The sequence below is a fragment of the Bos indicus x Bos taurus genome, chromosome 4, assembly GCF_003369695.1.
Source record: "Bos indicus x Bos taurus breed Angus x Brahman F1 hybrid chromosome 4, Bos_hybrid_MaternalHap_v2.0, whole genome shotgun sequence".
Classification (NCBI taxonomy): domain Eukaryota; kingdom Metazoa; phylum Chordata; class Mammalia; order Artiodactyla; family Bovidae; genus Bos; species Bos indicus x Bos taurus.
Genome location: NC_040079.1, coordinates 5,234,852 through 5,248,112, shown reverse-complemented (window position 1 = coordinate 5,248,112; position 13,261 = coordinate 5,234,852). Strand labels below are relative to the sequence as shown.

Genomic DNA, 13,261 nt, shown 5'->3' with positions numbered 1-13,261 from the left:
AGGCCAACTGCCAACGCCTAGCTGTCCAGACAAAATCTAGTCCCAATGTCGTACTTTCTAATTTGGCCTCCTTAAACACTGTCCCTTTTACCTCTCCTCCTTTGCTCTGGGAGCAGCAGAGCTGCCATTCCTAAATAGGCACATGTCTCCCTGCATGTGATCTGATGCTATTTTATCCTTAAGTTATTATTCTTTCAAACACAAATACTGAAATCTCAGAGACTCTTATAGCTCTGCTTGAATTATGCTCACTGTAATGGACATGAGTTTGAGCAAACTCTAGGAGATAGTGAAGGACAAGGAAGTCCGGCATGCTACAAGGAAGGCAGTCTGGATTGCAAGGAAGCCTGGGTTGCAAAGAGACACGAATTGAGTGACTGAACCACATCAACAATAATAGAAATTAGTTGTCTACCTAAAAGTCTACAATACTACAATTATAAACTCTGGTGGCTAGTCAGCCTTAGTCATCTCTGAGTTACACGTAAGCACCTAGCCAAAACCCACCTCCGCTCCAAGTAAACATCAACCTTCCTAATCCTCAGTATCTTATTAAACATGAGACTGCACATTGAAATGATTTAAACAATGATCATAAAACCTTTTTATAAAGGAATACATCTTTAACTGATTTGATTTTTTACATACTTCTAGTTTCAAAAAACTTGGAGACAGTTGCTTTTATTTTTATGTGCTGTGAAGAGAAACATGGAAGAGTTTTTAATCATTAAGAAAGTGTATGGGAACAATTATGTCAAGAAGTGCTTATGAATCTGTTTCATCCAAATGTAAATCACATTTGATCTAGCAAACATCATGGTAAACTGATGTTTAGGACTAAACTGGTAGAAACTAAAACATTTCAATTATGTGCATTATAGAAATGTTCGTGTACACACAAAATTGGTGGCCAAGGTAACATTAAATCATCTGCACTTCTTAGCACTTACACAGCGTATGAGCTCATAGAAGCATCATCATAGATCATTCAGTTCAGAGTCACAAGGCAGCGACAACAGGAGAGAGAGGACCCAATACTATCAAGAACACGGTCTGAAGCAGTATCTCCTTACCTATGCCCACAAAATTCTGATCCTAGCCTATCAGATTTCAGCTCTTCAGAAAGAGGGAGAAAGGAAAGCCTGAAATTTGTTCTGCAGCTAGTTACAAACAGGTAGAAGAAAGTGTGTTAAACAAAACAGGCAATTTCCACAGAAGTAGGCATTTCGGCCGACAGTGGTAGAAAGGGCACCGATTTACTCTGCGGAATTTACTGAGGCCATGTTCTGTGGCAGGTATACAGCGAGGGCAGCTGTGACTCTAGCCTTCAAGGAGCTCACCGTCTACAGGGAGACCCGTAATGCCCCAAAGGGGCGTTTATATTTGCACCACATGCTATGAATGGAAAGCCCGGGGGGAGTGTGGGAGTGGAGACTTGCTGGCCACAGAGGGAGTGACTGAGGCTCAGACCACATGGATGAGTCCAAGGCAGCCGGTGAGGGCCGAGCAGTTCTCAGAACATTTCTGCGGGAACGACTGAGGAAAGGTGACGCGGGACCAAGGACTGGGGGCAGGGAAGGAGGCGGGCACCGTTAACAGGGGCACTGCCAGTGAAGTGGGCAAAAGAATTCTGACCACAGAATGAGCCGCCGCGTTCCAGGGAAAGGCAGGGAGGCGGGGGTGTGACTGAGAGGAACTCAGAGGCTGGTCCTACCCCGTCACTGCAAAAGAGGACCCTCTCTTGTCATGTCTGCGTGCGTGGTGGCCGAGGGGCAACGCGAGGGGGCACACGCGGCAGGGCCGTACTTACGACACTTGTCTAGAGGCGACGTACCCTGGCCGTGCACGGGCAGCAGCTGGGGCGCAGGGGGCGGTGGCGGCTGCGGTATGGGGGGCGGCGGCGCAGCCGCAGGACTGAGCACCGCGGTAAACAAGTCCTCCACGTCCTTGCCCCCAAGCTCTAGGAGACACAAGGACAATGGCAGCACGGTTAAGAGACTACGAGAGCCAGAGTGCAGGGAGTGCTATTTCCATCAACAAGAGAATCAGAACACAAATACCTGGAATTTTATACAACTTGCTGAGAATTGCTCCTAGGATAAAAGAGATGGAAATATTAAAAACTGCCTTGTCAATATCTGGATGCAATATAGTATTTGTCACAGAACGATCAGAATAGAAGTTAAGTGGCATGCACACATCTTTGAAGATCCTATTACGTTTCTGCGCGTCTTTAGAAAGCTCAGATGGAGGGCAAATGCTTTACCGTCTGTGACCATCTTGTCAAGTTCAGGGCTGAGGATGCCATCGAGCTGCTCTTCACTTAGAGGCCGTGAACTATGACCCACACTTGGTTGAGGCAGAGACGAAGGGTCATCAGCACCCGAACCAACGTCTATTCCAGCTAGAGGAGCAAGGTATGTATATTAGAAAGTGGATTCTGAACACTCACACAAAATGCATTAACACAATTTACCTGCATTAACACACAACAACAGGATTAAAACAAAGCAATGGAAAGCCTGTAATTCTGAATTAATCTAGATTTTAAAACCAATTCAGGGGGTCAATAAGTAAAAATTAGGCACAATGCATTTGTAAACTTAGGTTCTGCTTAAAAAGTTATGGTTTAATCAAGGGAAGTACATTTCCTCAGAAACAAGAGAACACTTCTAGTTCTAAATTGCTAATTTCTACACACAAAAAAGCACCATATTATTAAGTTAGGGGTCTCTAAGAAGAGTCAATATATAATGTTCAATATACTTTTAACTCAAACTTAGAAAACTGTGGTTTCAAATGCAACTGGGTCAACTATCATATGCAGGTTGTAAAACAATCCAGTTTCACGCTAACTAATGGAAAGCTCAAAACTCTTAATGCTTAGTAAAAATCATCCTCTGGTGAACAATTCCAACTACAGATCTTATTTCTGAAATATTCTGTAGTCAAAAACAAGATACAGATTATGTTCTTAACATGCTGTATCTTACAAAAATTGGTTTTTAAGCAAGAGTAACATTTAAAAGTGGTTTATTGTCTATTTTATCACACTTCCTCAATATTACTATCAACAAGTGAAAATTCATCTCTTATTTGAGCTTATCCTAGGAACTATCAATATAATGTTTGCGTAATAGTACAGATTACTTTCTAACAAGAATAAAACCATTCATTAAAAAAAAAGAAAAAGAAAGAACACTACAGAGAAAGTCACCCAGAGCACAGTACAAGTGTACCATGCCTTAGTGCACACACAGAGAGAACAAAGCTGGATTAGTGACAAAGGAGCACTGTAACAAGTACACATGCACCCACAGGCTGTTTCGGCTGAAATCACTACTAAAAAAATAAGACAAACTACTTCTAGTCAGCCACCACCCACCGCTGATTCTTACCAAATGCACAAGGTGAGCTCTCAACCTGGAAAGTGCATAAATCAAGACCTACAAGACCCAAACCAAATACAATGGATGATTACCACAGGAGCGGGAAGCGGGGGTCGGCTCACACAAAAGAAGAAACGAGGTACATAAGGCAAAAAGTCTTAGCTCTGATGCAATTAAAAAGACAACAGAAATTACGAATGTGCTATTTCCCCTCTTAAAGCAGGAAAGTCAAGGCAGATCAAATAAAATGATGAGTTTGACGATGCCAAAGAAAGAAAAAACTTTTTCCATTTCAATGACTACGCCTGTTTCACACACACACACACACACACACACACCTCTCAACTCACATCATAAAATAGACACTGGGCAAATGTACCTGAATGATCAACTGATTTAGCAAGGTCATCTGAAATTATTCCAAGAATGTCATCATCTGTGTTTAAGACTTCAGAAATGTCAGCTAAGGGGTCATCAGCAGCACCTAAGTATAGTAAGTATATTTTCAAAGTGTCACCATTTTCCTAGACATTAAATTCTAAAACTCATTCATTCAACCATTTACCAAATATTGAGAATATAGTAGATACTGAGGTAAGTGCCAGAATCATAAAAAGATTATTATTTCTAAAGTAAGGAATTTTTCATAGAAAAGGCACTCCAACATTTGAATAAGAAAACATTAAAAATTAAGACATTTGTTTTTGTGACTACTGTATATTAACAATGAAATAAATCTTAAAATAAAAACCCACAGGCAGTAAAAGTGAAATAGAATGCTGTAACAAAGCAAAAAAAATAAAAAAAAAAAAAAAGAAAACCATTTAGAAAAAGGCACCTCTAAAAATGACATCTAGAAAACACAATAGAAGGTAAATATTAAAGACAAACCTACTGCTTAAAGTTCCTTGTAAAGTATAAAGCAAATACCATCGAGTAAAATGCCTACTTCCAGCTTTACTCTTAACACTCATTAATTCACTCATTTACTCAAGAAGGAACCTGAGCATCCACAGAATTATGTCTATGCAGCAAGCTAACAGGCACTGGTCCAGCCACTAGGAGAGAGAAGGGACGAACACACAGTGCAGACGCGCCAGAGCTTCCTCTTTCAGAGGCAGCGGAGAGTGAACAAAATGAAACCAGTGTAAGTGCTATAAAAATAAACAATGAGGGGAAAAGGATTAACAACAACATGGCAGGGGCCACCAATCCTCCATGTACTCAAAAGCCCACATCTGACCTACACTCGCCCCTCTAGCCTCATTTCCACATCTGCAGATTCAGCCCGCCAGAGACCCCAGGACTGCTGTACATATGAGAAAAAACCCCGCATCTAAGTGGACCCTCGCAGTTCAAACCCCTGTTGTTCCAGGGGCATCTGTAAAACGGGAATCTGCTGGAAGGTTGCTAGAAGAGGGTGTGACTGATGTCTTTTTTTTTTTTTTTGACTGATGTCTTAAAGGGACCACACTGGCTGCCAGGTGCAGAATGGACCAGGGTGGAGGAGGGTAAGGCGTGTTGGGAGACGAGCTGGACCGGGGAGCAGGAGCGGCCGTGGTCCCGGTGAGAGGTGGTGCCCGCCTGCACACAGCGGACGGAGGCTGAGGTAGGCAGCCGCTGGTGTGGGATGGCATCTGAAGGCAGAGACAAACTTGTGGGTGTGTGAGATGTGGAACGTGAGACAATCAAGAGCCAGGGAGAGCGACAGGGTTTCTAGCCTAATCAAGTAGGAGAATATTTAGGCTACCTTTAGTGACTTTATTAGTCACTTAAGGAATATCAGAATTTTTGAATCCGTTTTTGACTGTTTTTACTTAAGAAAAAAAAAGAAGATGACATAAAATACTCCAGACTCTAGACCAAGTATTTCTATAAAACATAGTCTTGTCCCTTTAAACATATCAGACAGAATGCACACGTACATAAAAATACAATTTTTCAAACTGAAATCCAAAGTATATTTTGTATGCCCAAATATTTGTAAAGTTTTTAAGAAATAAAATTATTTCAATACTATATTCTCTAGACAACAGTATCCTTGAAAGAAAAAACAAAAAAATGGGGTAACTGTTTCAGGGTAACATTTATTTGATTTTAAATCAGTGGAGGGTTTCCCCTCGCAGTCCAGCAGTTGAGACCCCACACTTCCACTGCAGGGGTCGTGGGCTCAACCCCCAGTCAGGGAACTAAGATCCCACAAGTCACAAAGCATAAATAAAACACAAACAAAGACACTTAAACCAATGGAATTCTATTAAACAAGTAACAGTCAGTGTTTTTTAAAAGACTGTGTTTTAAAAGTTCTCCTCTACCCGATGATATTTCATATCTTATTAACAAATTATTAAAACTGACATAATGGAAAATATTGAATAACTTTTTTTGAAAAAGAAAGCTATTAGTTTTCAATTCCCCATCATAAAGGCAAAAGAGTGGTTCAACTGTACAGATTTTGACATGTGTGTTATTCTAGTCCTCTATATTTTGGCTTAGTCACTAAACCATTCTCTCTTCATCAATTTTTTGGGGAAAATGACTTCAAATAAAGGAAACCAGAATGAAAAATGGTATATATCAATGTCTTTCCTGTCACAGTATCTCCTGCCCAACCCCAGTTCGCTTTCTTGTAAAAACTCAATGGCAATTTACTTCTATGAAAGCCTTTAAACGGCTGGGCAGATTTTTACAAGGCATCCTTCAAATAGTAAGACATCCTTTGAAACACCTGCAAGTCTTTCACTATACATTATTTTAACAACATACTGACATGGGTGAGAGCAGGAAAATACTCAAAACAATTGAACTAAAGTAACAGTAAAATGACATGTTAACATTAAACAAAGAGTATGGCCTTTAGTCTCATGCTGAACGTGTGCTTTCAAATAACAGGGGGCAAGACTGCTTCTAATTATTTCAAGAAGTTAAAAGATTAATAGTAACCTGTATTTCAATCCAGGATGATGCCAAGTTAATGAAAATGTAATTCAACATTATCCAAAGTCATCTTTCAGGGGATGCTGCTTTAAGATTATTTTCAAAATTGAGTTTATAAAATTAAATGAGTGACAACTGCAATTCAACGACAAAAAGGGAGCCTGTCAGAAGAATATTTAATTTGTTGCTCATTGTTTAGTCGCTGTATCGTGTCTGACCCTTTGCGACCCCATGGACTGCACAATTGAAAGTAAAACAAAAATACAGAAGTGGAAGAAAAACTTTGTGACACCAAGCCAGCTAAACTCTGGAGAGCCCTGCTGATGTTAATATTACTTTATACACATTAAGTTCTTGTATTTTTCTCTGATTCTGAGCAGTCCCTGTATCCCCTGTGTCTAGAGTCTCAATAGAGGACAGGTTTGCAAGGGACATCTGGCAACATCCGGAGACGTTTTTTATTATCACAACATTGTGAGGCTAGAGATGCTGCTGAATATCCCACAATGCTCCAGATGGCCTCCCTCCACCAACAAAGGTCGATGGCCTAAACTGTCAGCAGTGAGAAACTACCTAAGCCAATAGGTTGCTGCTGCTGCTGCTGCCAAGTCGCTTCAGTCATGTCCGACTCTGTGCAACCCCACAGACGGCAGCCCACCAGACTCCTCTGTCCCTGGGATTCTCCAGGCAAGAATACTGGAGTGGGTAGCCATTTCCTTCTCCCAAGGCAATATATTCCACGGTATATTAACACAATGGATCAGACAGCTTCCAACTACAGTATTTATTCTTTTTTTCTTCTTTGGAATTTCTTGGGGCTATATAATTAATTCTGAAAAACATCTTAAGTTGAAGATTATTGTAACTCACCAATCATGGCCTCATTATACTCCCATATGTCGCCCTCAGTCAACAATAAACCAAGCATTTTCCTTTACAACTTGCAAGAGTTGATTTCATTGTAGTAACAAAGATGAATTTATTTGCTAAATCATACAGACCTGGTCGACTTAAAAAATAGTTGCATTTACTGAATGCAAGTTTTATTTCAATAAAGGTAAGTTTTATAAGCATTTCAAAGGTCTGACTAAAAGGAAGATGAATGTAATGTGATAAAAAACAATCTTGTCGTTTCCTCTACATACCGTGAGCTCCAGGTTTTGCTGGCATTGAGGATGAACTAAGTAGCGGGTCTAAGGAAGGATCCAAGAAAGTGGTGTTCGTGTTTGTTTTATAAGATAGCTGGGTTGTGTCTTCTGATAGATTATCCAAACTTAGTTTGTTTTGTCTTGTTGTATCTAGAAGATCTTTTCCAAAGAAAGCTTCCTAGACAAAGAGAAGCACACGTGGAAACGACTGACTCAGATATAAAATTCTAAAATGAGAATACAGATAACTGTCATTTTGATAAGAAGGCAGAAATAACAGAAAAGCTTAGTATTTAACAATTTAAGAACTGAATATAGGAATATGTAAACAATAGAGATAGCCTGTCAATTATTTTATGCAAATCCCCTTTTTAAAAATAAGCTTTTTTGTGTTTTTTAAAATAGAATCAAGTAAAATTAACCAAATAAAACTACCCAATTCTGTCAAATGTTTCTAGCAACCGCAGTAATTTCATAATCCCAAGTTAGACTACAGTGAAACTTAAAAATGGATAAATTTATAATACTATGTATGGCACCTTAATTCATATTATAAGAAAAACTAAAACTTCATGAATATTACTAACATTTGTAGATGATCTATAGAGGCTAGCTCAAGGGTTTGATCTACAACTTTAATATTTGTATACTTCACAGATAGATTTAGCAATCTCCTACTGATGCGTATAACCACATTATAAAGACTTCACACACTATAAATCTCAAAGAAGGTTTTTACAGTCATTTTAAACAAACTATGTGTACAAAATTTACCACCATTAAAAGCCTTGGCGTTTTATTCAGTTACTCACGCTGACTTTACTCCATTTCAATATACTTTATTGTAGAGACCACTGTTTCAAGCCTGGCCTCCTTGCAACTCCAGGATCTCTCCCCAACTTCTCCAGCATCAATAAGGAGAACAACAGGAAGCGCTGGGGACCCCCTTCACCTACTTCTATTCCAAAATTCTATTTTCTATAATGTGGTCTGTCTGGAAAGGGGAGGGCAATTTTGCAGTAACTACCCACATTTAATCTTGCCAAAGATACATAAACAAAAGAGGTTCACTGCATCATTTTGTTATATCCCTCCAAAATGAAAACAGCCTCAATGTCTGTCAGAAAGCATATGACTAAATTATAAACATCCATACTGTAAAATACATAAATTTTTAAAAAGGATGTAGGACTATGCTGTCAAAAATAAAGCTCTAAAATACAGTACAGTTTTAAAAGAAAGCAATTTGAATGATATGTCCAGCAAAACATAAAATACAAACCAAGACTATTAAGATTGTGCAAAAATAAATTATTTAAAAAGTTCTCAAAGGAGAAATGCCAAGCAGTTAACTTGTGAAAAGGGACAGGGGAGGATGGTCTGTGAAATCTGAAAACCCACAAAGATAGCACTGGGCAGGAGATGAACTGGCTTCTTACACCAGCAACGCTGGTATCACTAAGAAAAATGCTGAATAGTAGAAAGCATCTTGGAACTTTATAGATTATTTACTTAATGCCTTCAGTATGAATCTGAGAGATCTGAGAACACCATTAGCAAAAAATGTTTCTTTGTATGGCTCATGATGAATTTAGTGGTATTTATCAACCATCTGGTATTAACTAAAGACCACAAAACTATTTCTACTGGGTAGATTACACAATTATTTATACCTTATCTTGACACTGCTGTAATTAATAAAGAAAAACTAGAAAAAAACTGTTTATCAATTCCTCGTGGATTTTCATCACTAGTCACTATATTTCCCACTCTACTCCAAAAAGCTGTGAAAAAAATTACAATTGCTATCACAAGATGTCCAAGTAACATTACCATTCATTACAAGTTTCCTTCATATCAAAAATGTGTAAATTACTGATGAACACTAGGGGCATTACACCTGTTCACCAGAAGACAGAATCTAGATTAAGATTACGACTACAGCAGTAATCAGGAAATCCAATCCACTATTTTTAAAGGCTCTTTTGTGAAAGTATGGAATGATCAGTTTTCATACTTCTAGAATGAATGGGTGCAAGCGTGCCAAGTTACGTCAGTCACGTCTGACTCTTTGTAACCCTATGGACTGTAGCCCACCAGGCTCCTCTGTCCATGGGATTCTCCAGGCAAGAATACTGAAGTGGGTTGCCATGCCCTCCTCCGGGGGATCTTCCTGACCCAGGGATCAAACCCAAGTGTCTTTTGTCTCCTGCATTGGTAAGTGGGTTCTTTACCACTATTACCACCTGGGAAGCCCCTAAAAGTGATAAGTGTTATTGAAGCTGTAATTCTGGCTGCCAAAAAACCATCTTCATTCAGTGAACATAATCACTATAACCAGTGCTGGCAAAAGGAGTCCACCAGAAGTGGGTCTGCAGAGCACAATGGTGTGCCTGGTTTGCAAGAATGAGCCTTTCCCAGCCAAATACGTCTTCTGAAATTTAGAAGTGAAAAACTGGGATTAAAAAAGAACTCTGTGAAAAGTATCGAAGCACAAAAAAGATGAACGTAATTTTTAAGTGCCCCTAAGGAGGTAAAAATAGCATTTGGGATGACAAAAACAATAAAACTATTTTTCAAAACTCAAGACATCACTTCATGTTTATTAACAAATACATAATATAAAGCAAAATATTACTTGTAAATAGACAGGGAAAATTTCTTCCAGCTTATTTTTCCTTTTTCGGTATCTCTTCTTTATTTTTTCAGTGTTTTCATTAACAGAAATAGATTCATCAACTAAGGTATCTGGTAACTGCTCACTCCAGCCTGAAACAACAATCACACTTATAAATATGTGGTATTTAAAATTTTCAGATAAACCCACCAAAATAACTAATAATAAATGATAACTAACTTACCAACATACACACAGACAAGTTTTGTCTTTATTCTTTCAGTTTTATTGAGATATAACTGACATACAGCTGTCTAAATATATACATAATGACTTGACAAAAATTTTTCACAAAAAGATCTGTTAATTTTAAATATCATAAAAATTCATTTCATGTCTACTTAGTACCAGCATGCTTCCTATTGTGTCTTAATGAGTATTTTCTTACAAAGCAGAAATTTGTTTTTATGTAAATGGTGACATCTTGTTAAAGGTAAAAAAAAAAAACACATACTCAATGCTAATGAGTATAGAGAAATGGCTACTCACAAACAACTAAAAGGAATTTAGCAGGTCCAACCTCTAGGTAGAGTTTATTGGAACTATCCCGCAAAAGTCTTTTAAAAAATGTGTATCCCTCAATCCAGCAATTCTAGGTTTGGGGATTTATTGCAAACTAGGTATCTGTAGTACATACATACTGTGATAATGTATGACTATCTGTGAATCTGGTCATAAAAACGTTATGAATGCTCAAATTTAAAATAAAAGAAATGCAAAAATCTGAAATGTTGGCCTAATAAACAAGAATACCACTTACAGCAGGTGAGCAAGGAATCAAATGATACTCTCAGATACTTTAAGCAAAAGACACATACATGCCTTCTGAAAATCAATGTGGGCACTTGTGTTGCCAGACTACATAGGTTGAATAAAAAGTACTCAATATAGTGGAGAAACACATTTTAAACAAATTTTTTTTTAATCTACCAGTGATCTAACCAGAAAATATACAATTCCCTAAGACCAAAAATTAAGGTCAAACAGGAACCACAAAAATAAGCAAAGAATGAAATAAAGCTCTCTGAAATGCTGCTAAAACCTAGTGACCTTGAACTCCAGTCTTCAGAGCGCTATGAGGAATGGGGTACAGAAGACAAAGCCTGCAGCCTCTTCCCAAGGTGGCGAGACCAACCAAGGGTGCCTGCTACAAAGGAGGGACCCAGGGCTCCACGCCCAGGGCTGGGTGAGCACGGAGCACACCCTCCCCTACCCCAGTCCTCCTCTCATCACTCACCACCACCCCCACCCCAACGGCAAAGAAAACTGCCACTGAATAGTATGGTGCTGAAGAGAAAGGCAAAACAAATGAACATCTTCCCTAAGAGTTCATAAACTCAATACAGCCCTGATGTGTAAAAAACCGGCATTTACGTAACACAGGTGGACCAAAAACCTTTAAGCTAAATACTTAGCTTAAAGAAGTCCTGGAGTAGTAGTACCTCATGTTCCTGGCAGCGACAAATGCAAATGTTTTCTGAAGGAACCAATCTTTAATTCAGTTCTCAAAAACTTCAGAGACTGCTCTACAGAATATGAGCTCACAGTTAAAAAAAGTTTGTTGTTGTTTATATATATGTATGTGTATCTCACACAACAAACACCATCAAATGAGGCAGCAGGCAGCAGGGCACAGGAGAGACAGTGTAGAATGTGACGCGCGAAGGTTTGAAAATACTTGACTCTAGATCAAGTGCAACTAGAAGAAGTAAGTTGTACGAAGAAACTACAGTCTTAAAATATCTAAAAAGTAGTCATGAAAAGGAAAATATGCACAATCGATTAAAAACTCAACGGATGACAAATGAAGAAAAACACTAAATGATGAAACTAAAGTTACTTAGAAGACAATAGAGACAAACATGGAAAATACAAAAAATAGTTTCACAGAATGTATCACACTTAATTGGGGCATTATTATAGTCACATTAAGTAATATCAGAAACTTCTTTAAAACCATTACAGTGCTTCCTCTTAAAAATGTACAGCAATTAAAAAAAAATTAATTCACAGGCCAAAAGCCTACCACAATGTAATGGAAAAAACTTTATTCAAAAAACATAATAAAAACATATCATTTTTCTTTACATTCTATATACAATATTTAAAATACAGAAAACGTACAGATCAAGACCATATGGATCACAAAGTCTTCATTAGAACCAATTCTTAAGCTATGGCTTTAGCAATGACTTAACTTTCTTTGAAACTCTAAGAAAAGATGACACAATATTAATTGGAAGATACATTTCTAAAACAGCATACAATTTTGTTATAAATTATTGGGGTACCCTGTCACTTTCAGATACATGGTCTACAAAGTTTCCGATTTTACATTTTATACCAAGTACCTAAGGCAGGCAAAGAATGGCCTACTGTGAGATGACCAGAAAGTGCCAGATGTGTTTCTGTGATCAAGTCCCTAAACTGCTTATATTTAACAGAGGGAAAAAATACAACAGAAACACTTGTTAAAAATCTCAAAGCAACATAATCTACTGGGTTTAAATAATTTTCTTATCAAACCTACTACACTGCAGATATGAACTGCACAGGCACCTTACAGATCGCTGAGCAGCAGTAAGGTGGTGGCCGTGGCATTACTTCCAATAGTTGTTTTCAATGGGAACATCAAGACAAGACAGTAAAATCAATCAAAATCAGGACCATACCATCATCTCTGCTGGGTAACTGCTCGGAAATGGAGCCTGAGGAATCCTTTCTGATTACAGATCTTTTGGTTTTTCCTTGCCCAGTTCGACTTCTTTGTCGTACCATAAATCCACCAATACCTATCCAAAACAGAAATTGGGGAATCCTGTAAATAACTAACTTCTCCCTGTATTTCCTCCAGAAGCAGGATGAAAATGTTTAGTCTCACAAGTGAGGAATATCTCAAATTCAAATGGGCTAATTTAAATCAATAATCTCATTTTAATGCAAAATAAAAGAGTTTGGAAATAAGACGTCAAAGTTATTGTTATCTTATTACTAACCAAACAGGAATAAAGAATTCATTGAAATACAGAAGACTGCATGTACTTCTTCTAAACAATGTCAGAGTAAACATTATAGTGTATTATGCTTGTTTCCTTAATGTCAGTAACTCA

At 38.1% G+C, this 13,261-nt stretch overlaps 1 protein-coding gene across 18 annotated transcripts in view; it reads right to left on the bottom strand.

The window, feature by feature from the left end:
- The window catches only part of KMT2C (lysine methyltransferase 2C), a 254,936-nt gene that overhangs the window by 49,904 nt on the left and 191,771 nt on the right, over positions 1 to 13,261 (bottom strand). For 15 of the 18 annotated variants that reach the window (XR_003510636.1, XM_027538516.1, XM_027538515.1 and 12 more), the window contains 8 exons: positions 12,824 to 12,943; positions 10,113 to 10,243; positions 7,472 to 7,652; positions 3,769 to 3,873; positions 3,399 to 3,446; positions 2,267 to 2,404; positions 2,061 to 2,093; positions 1,811 to 1,960 (listed from right to left, as the gene is read on the bottom strand). Coding sequence is in view for 17 of the 18 variants with exons in the window: in XM_027538516.1 (XP_027394317.1) it covers positions 1,811 to 1,960; positions 2,061 to 2,093; positions 2,267 to 2,404; positions 3,399 to 3,446; positions 3,769 to 3,873; positions 7,472 to 7,652; positions 10,113 to 10,243; positions 12,824 to 12,943 (906 nt within the window). In the remaining variant the exon portion in view is untranslated. The remainder of the gene's footprint in view (positions 1 to 1,810; positions 1,961 to 2,060; positions 2,094 to 2,266; positions 2,405 to 3,398; positions 3,447 to 3,768; positions 3,874 to 7,471; positions 7,653 to 10,112; positions 10,244 to 12,823; positions 12,944 to 13,261) is intronic. The other 3 variants (XM_027538533.1, XM_027538523.1, XM_027538524.1) reach the window with 2 other exon arrangements.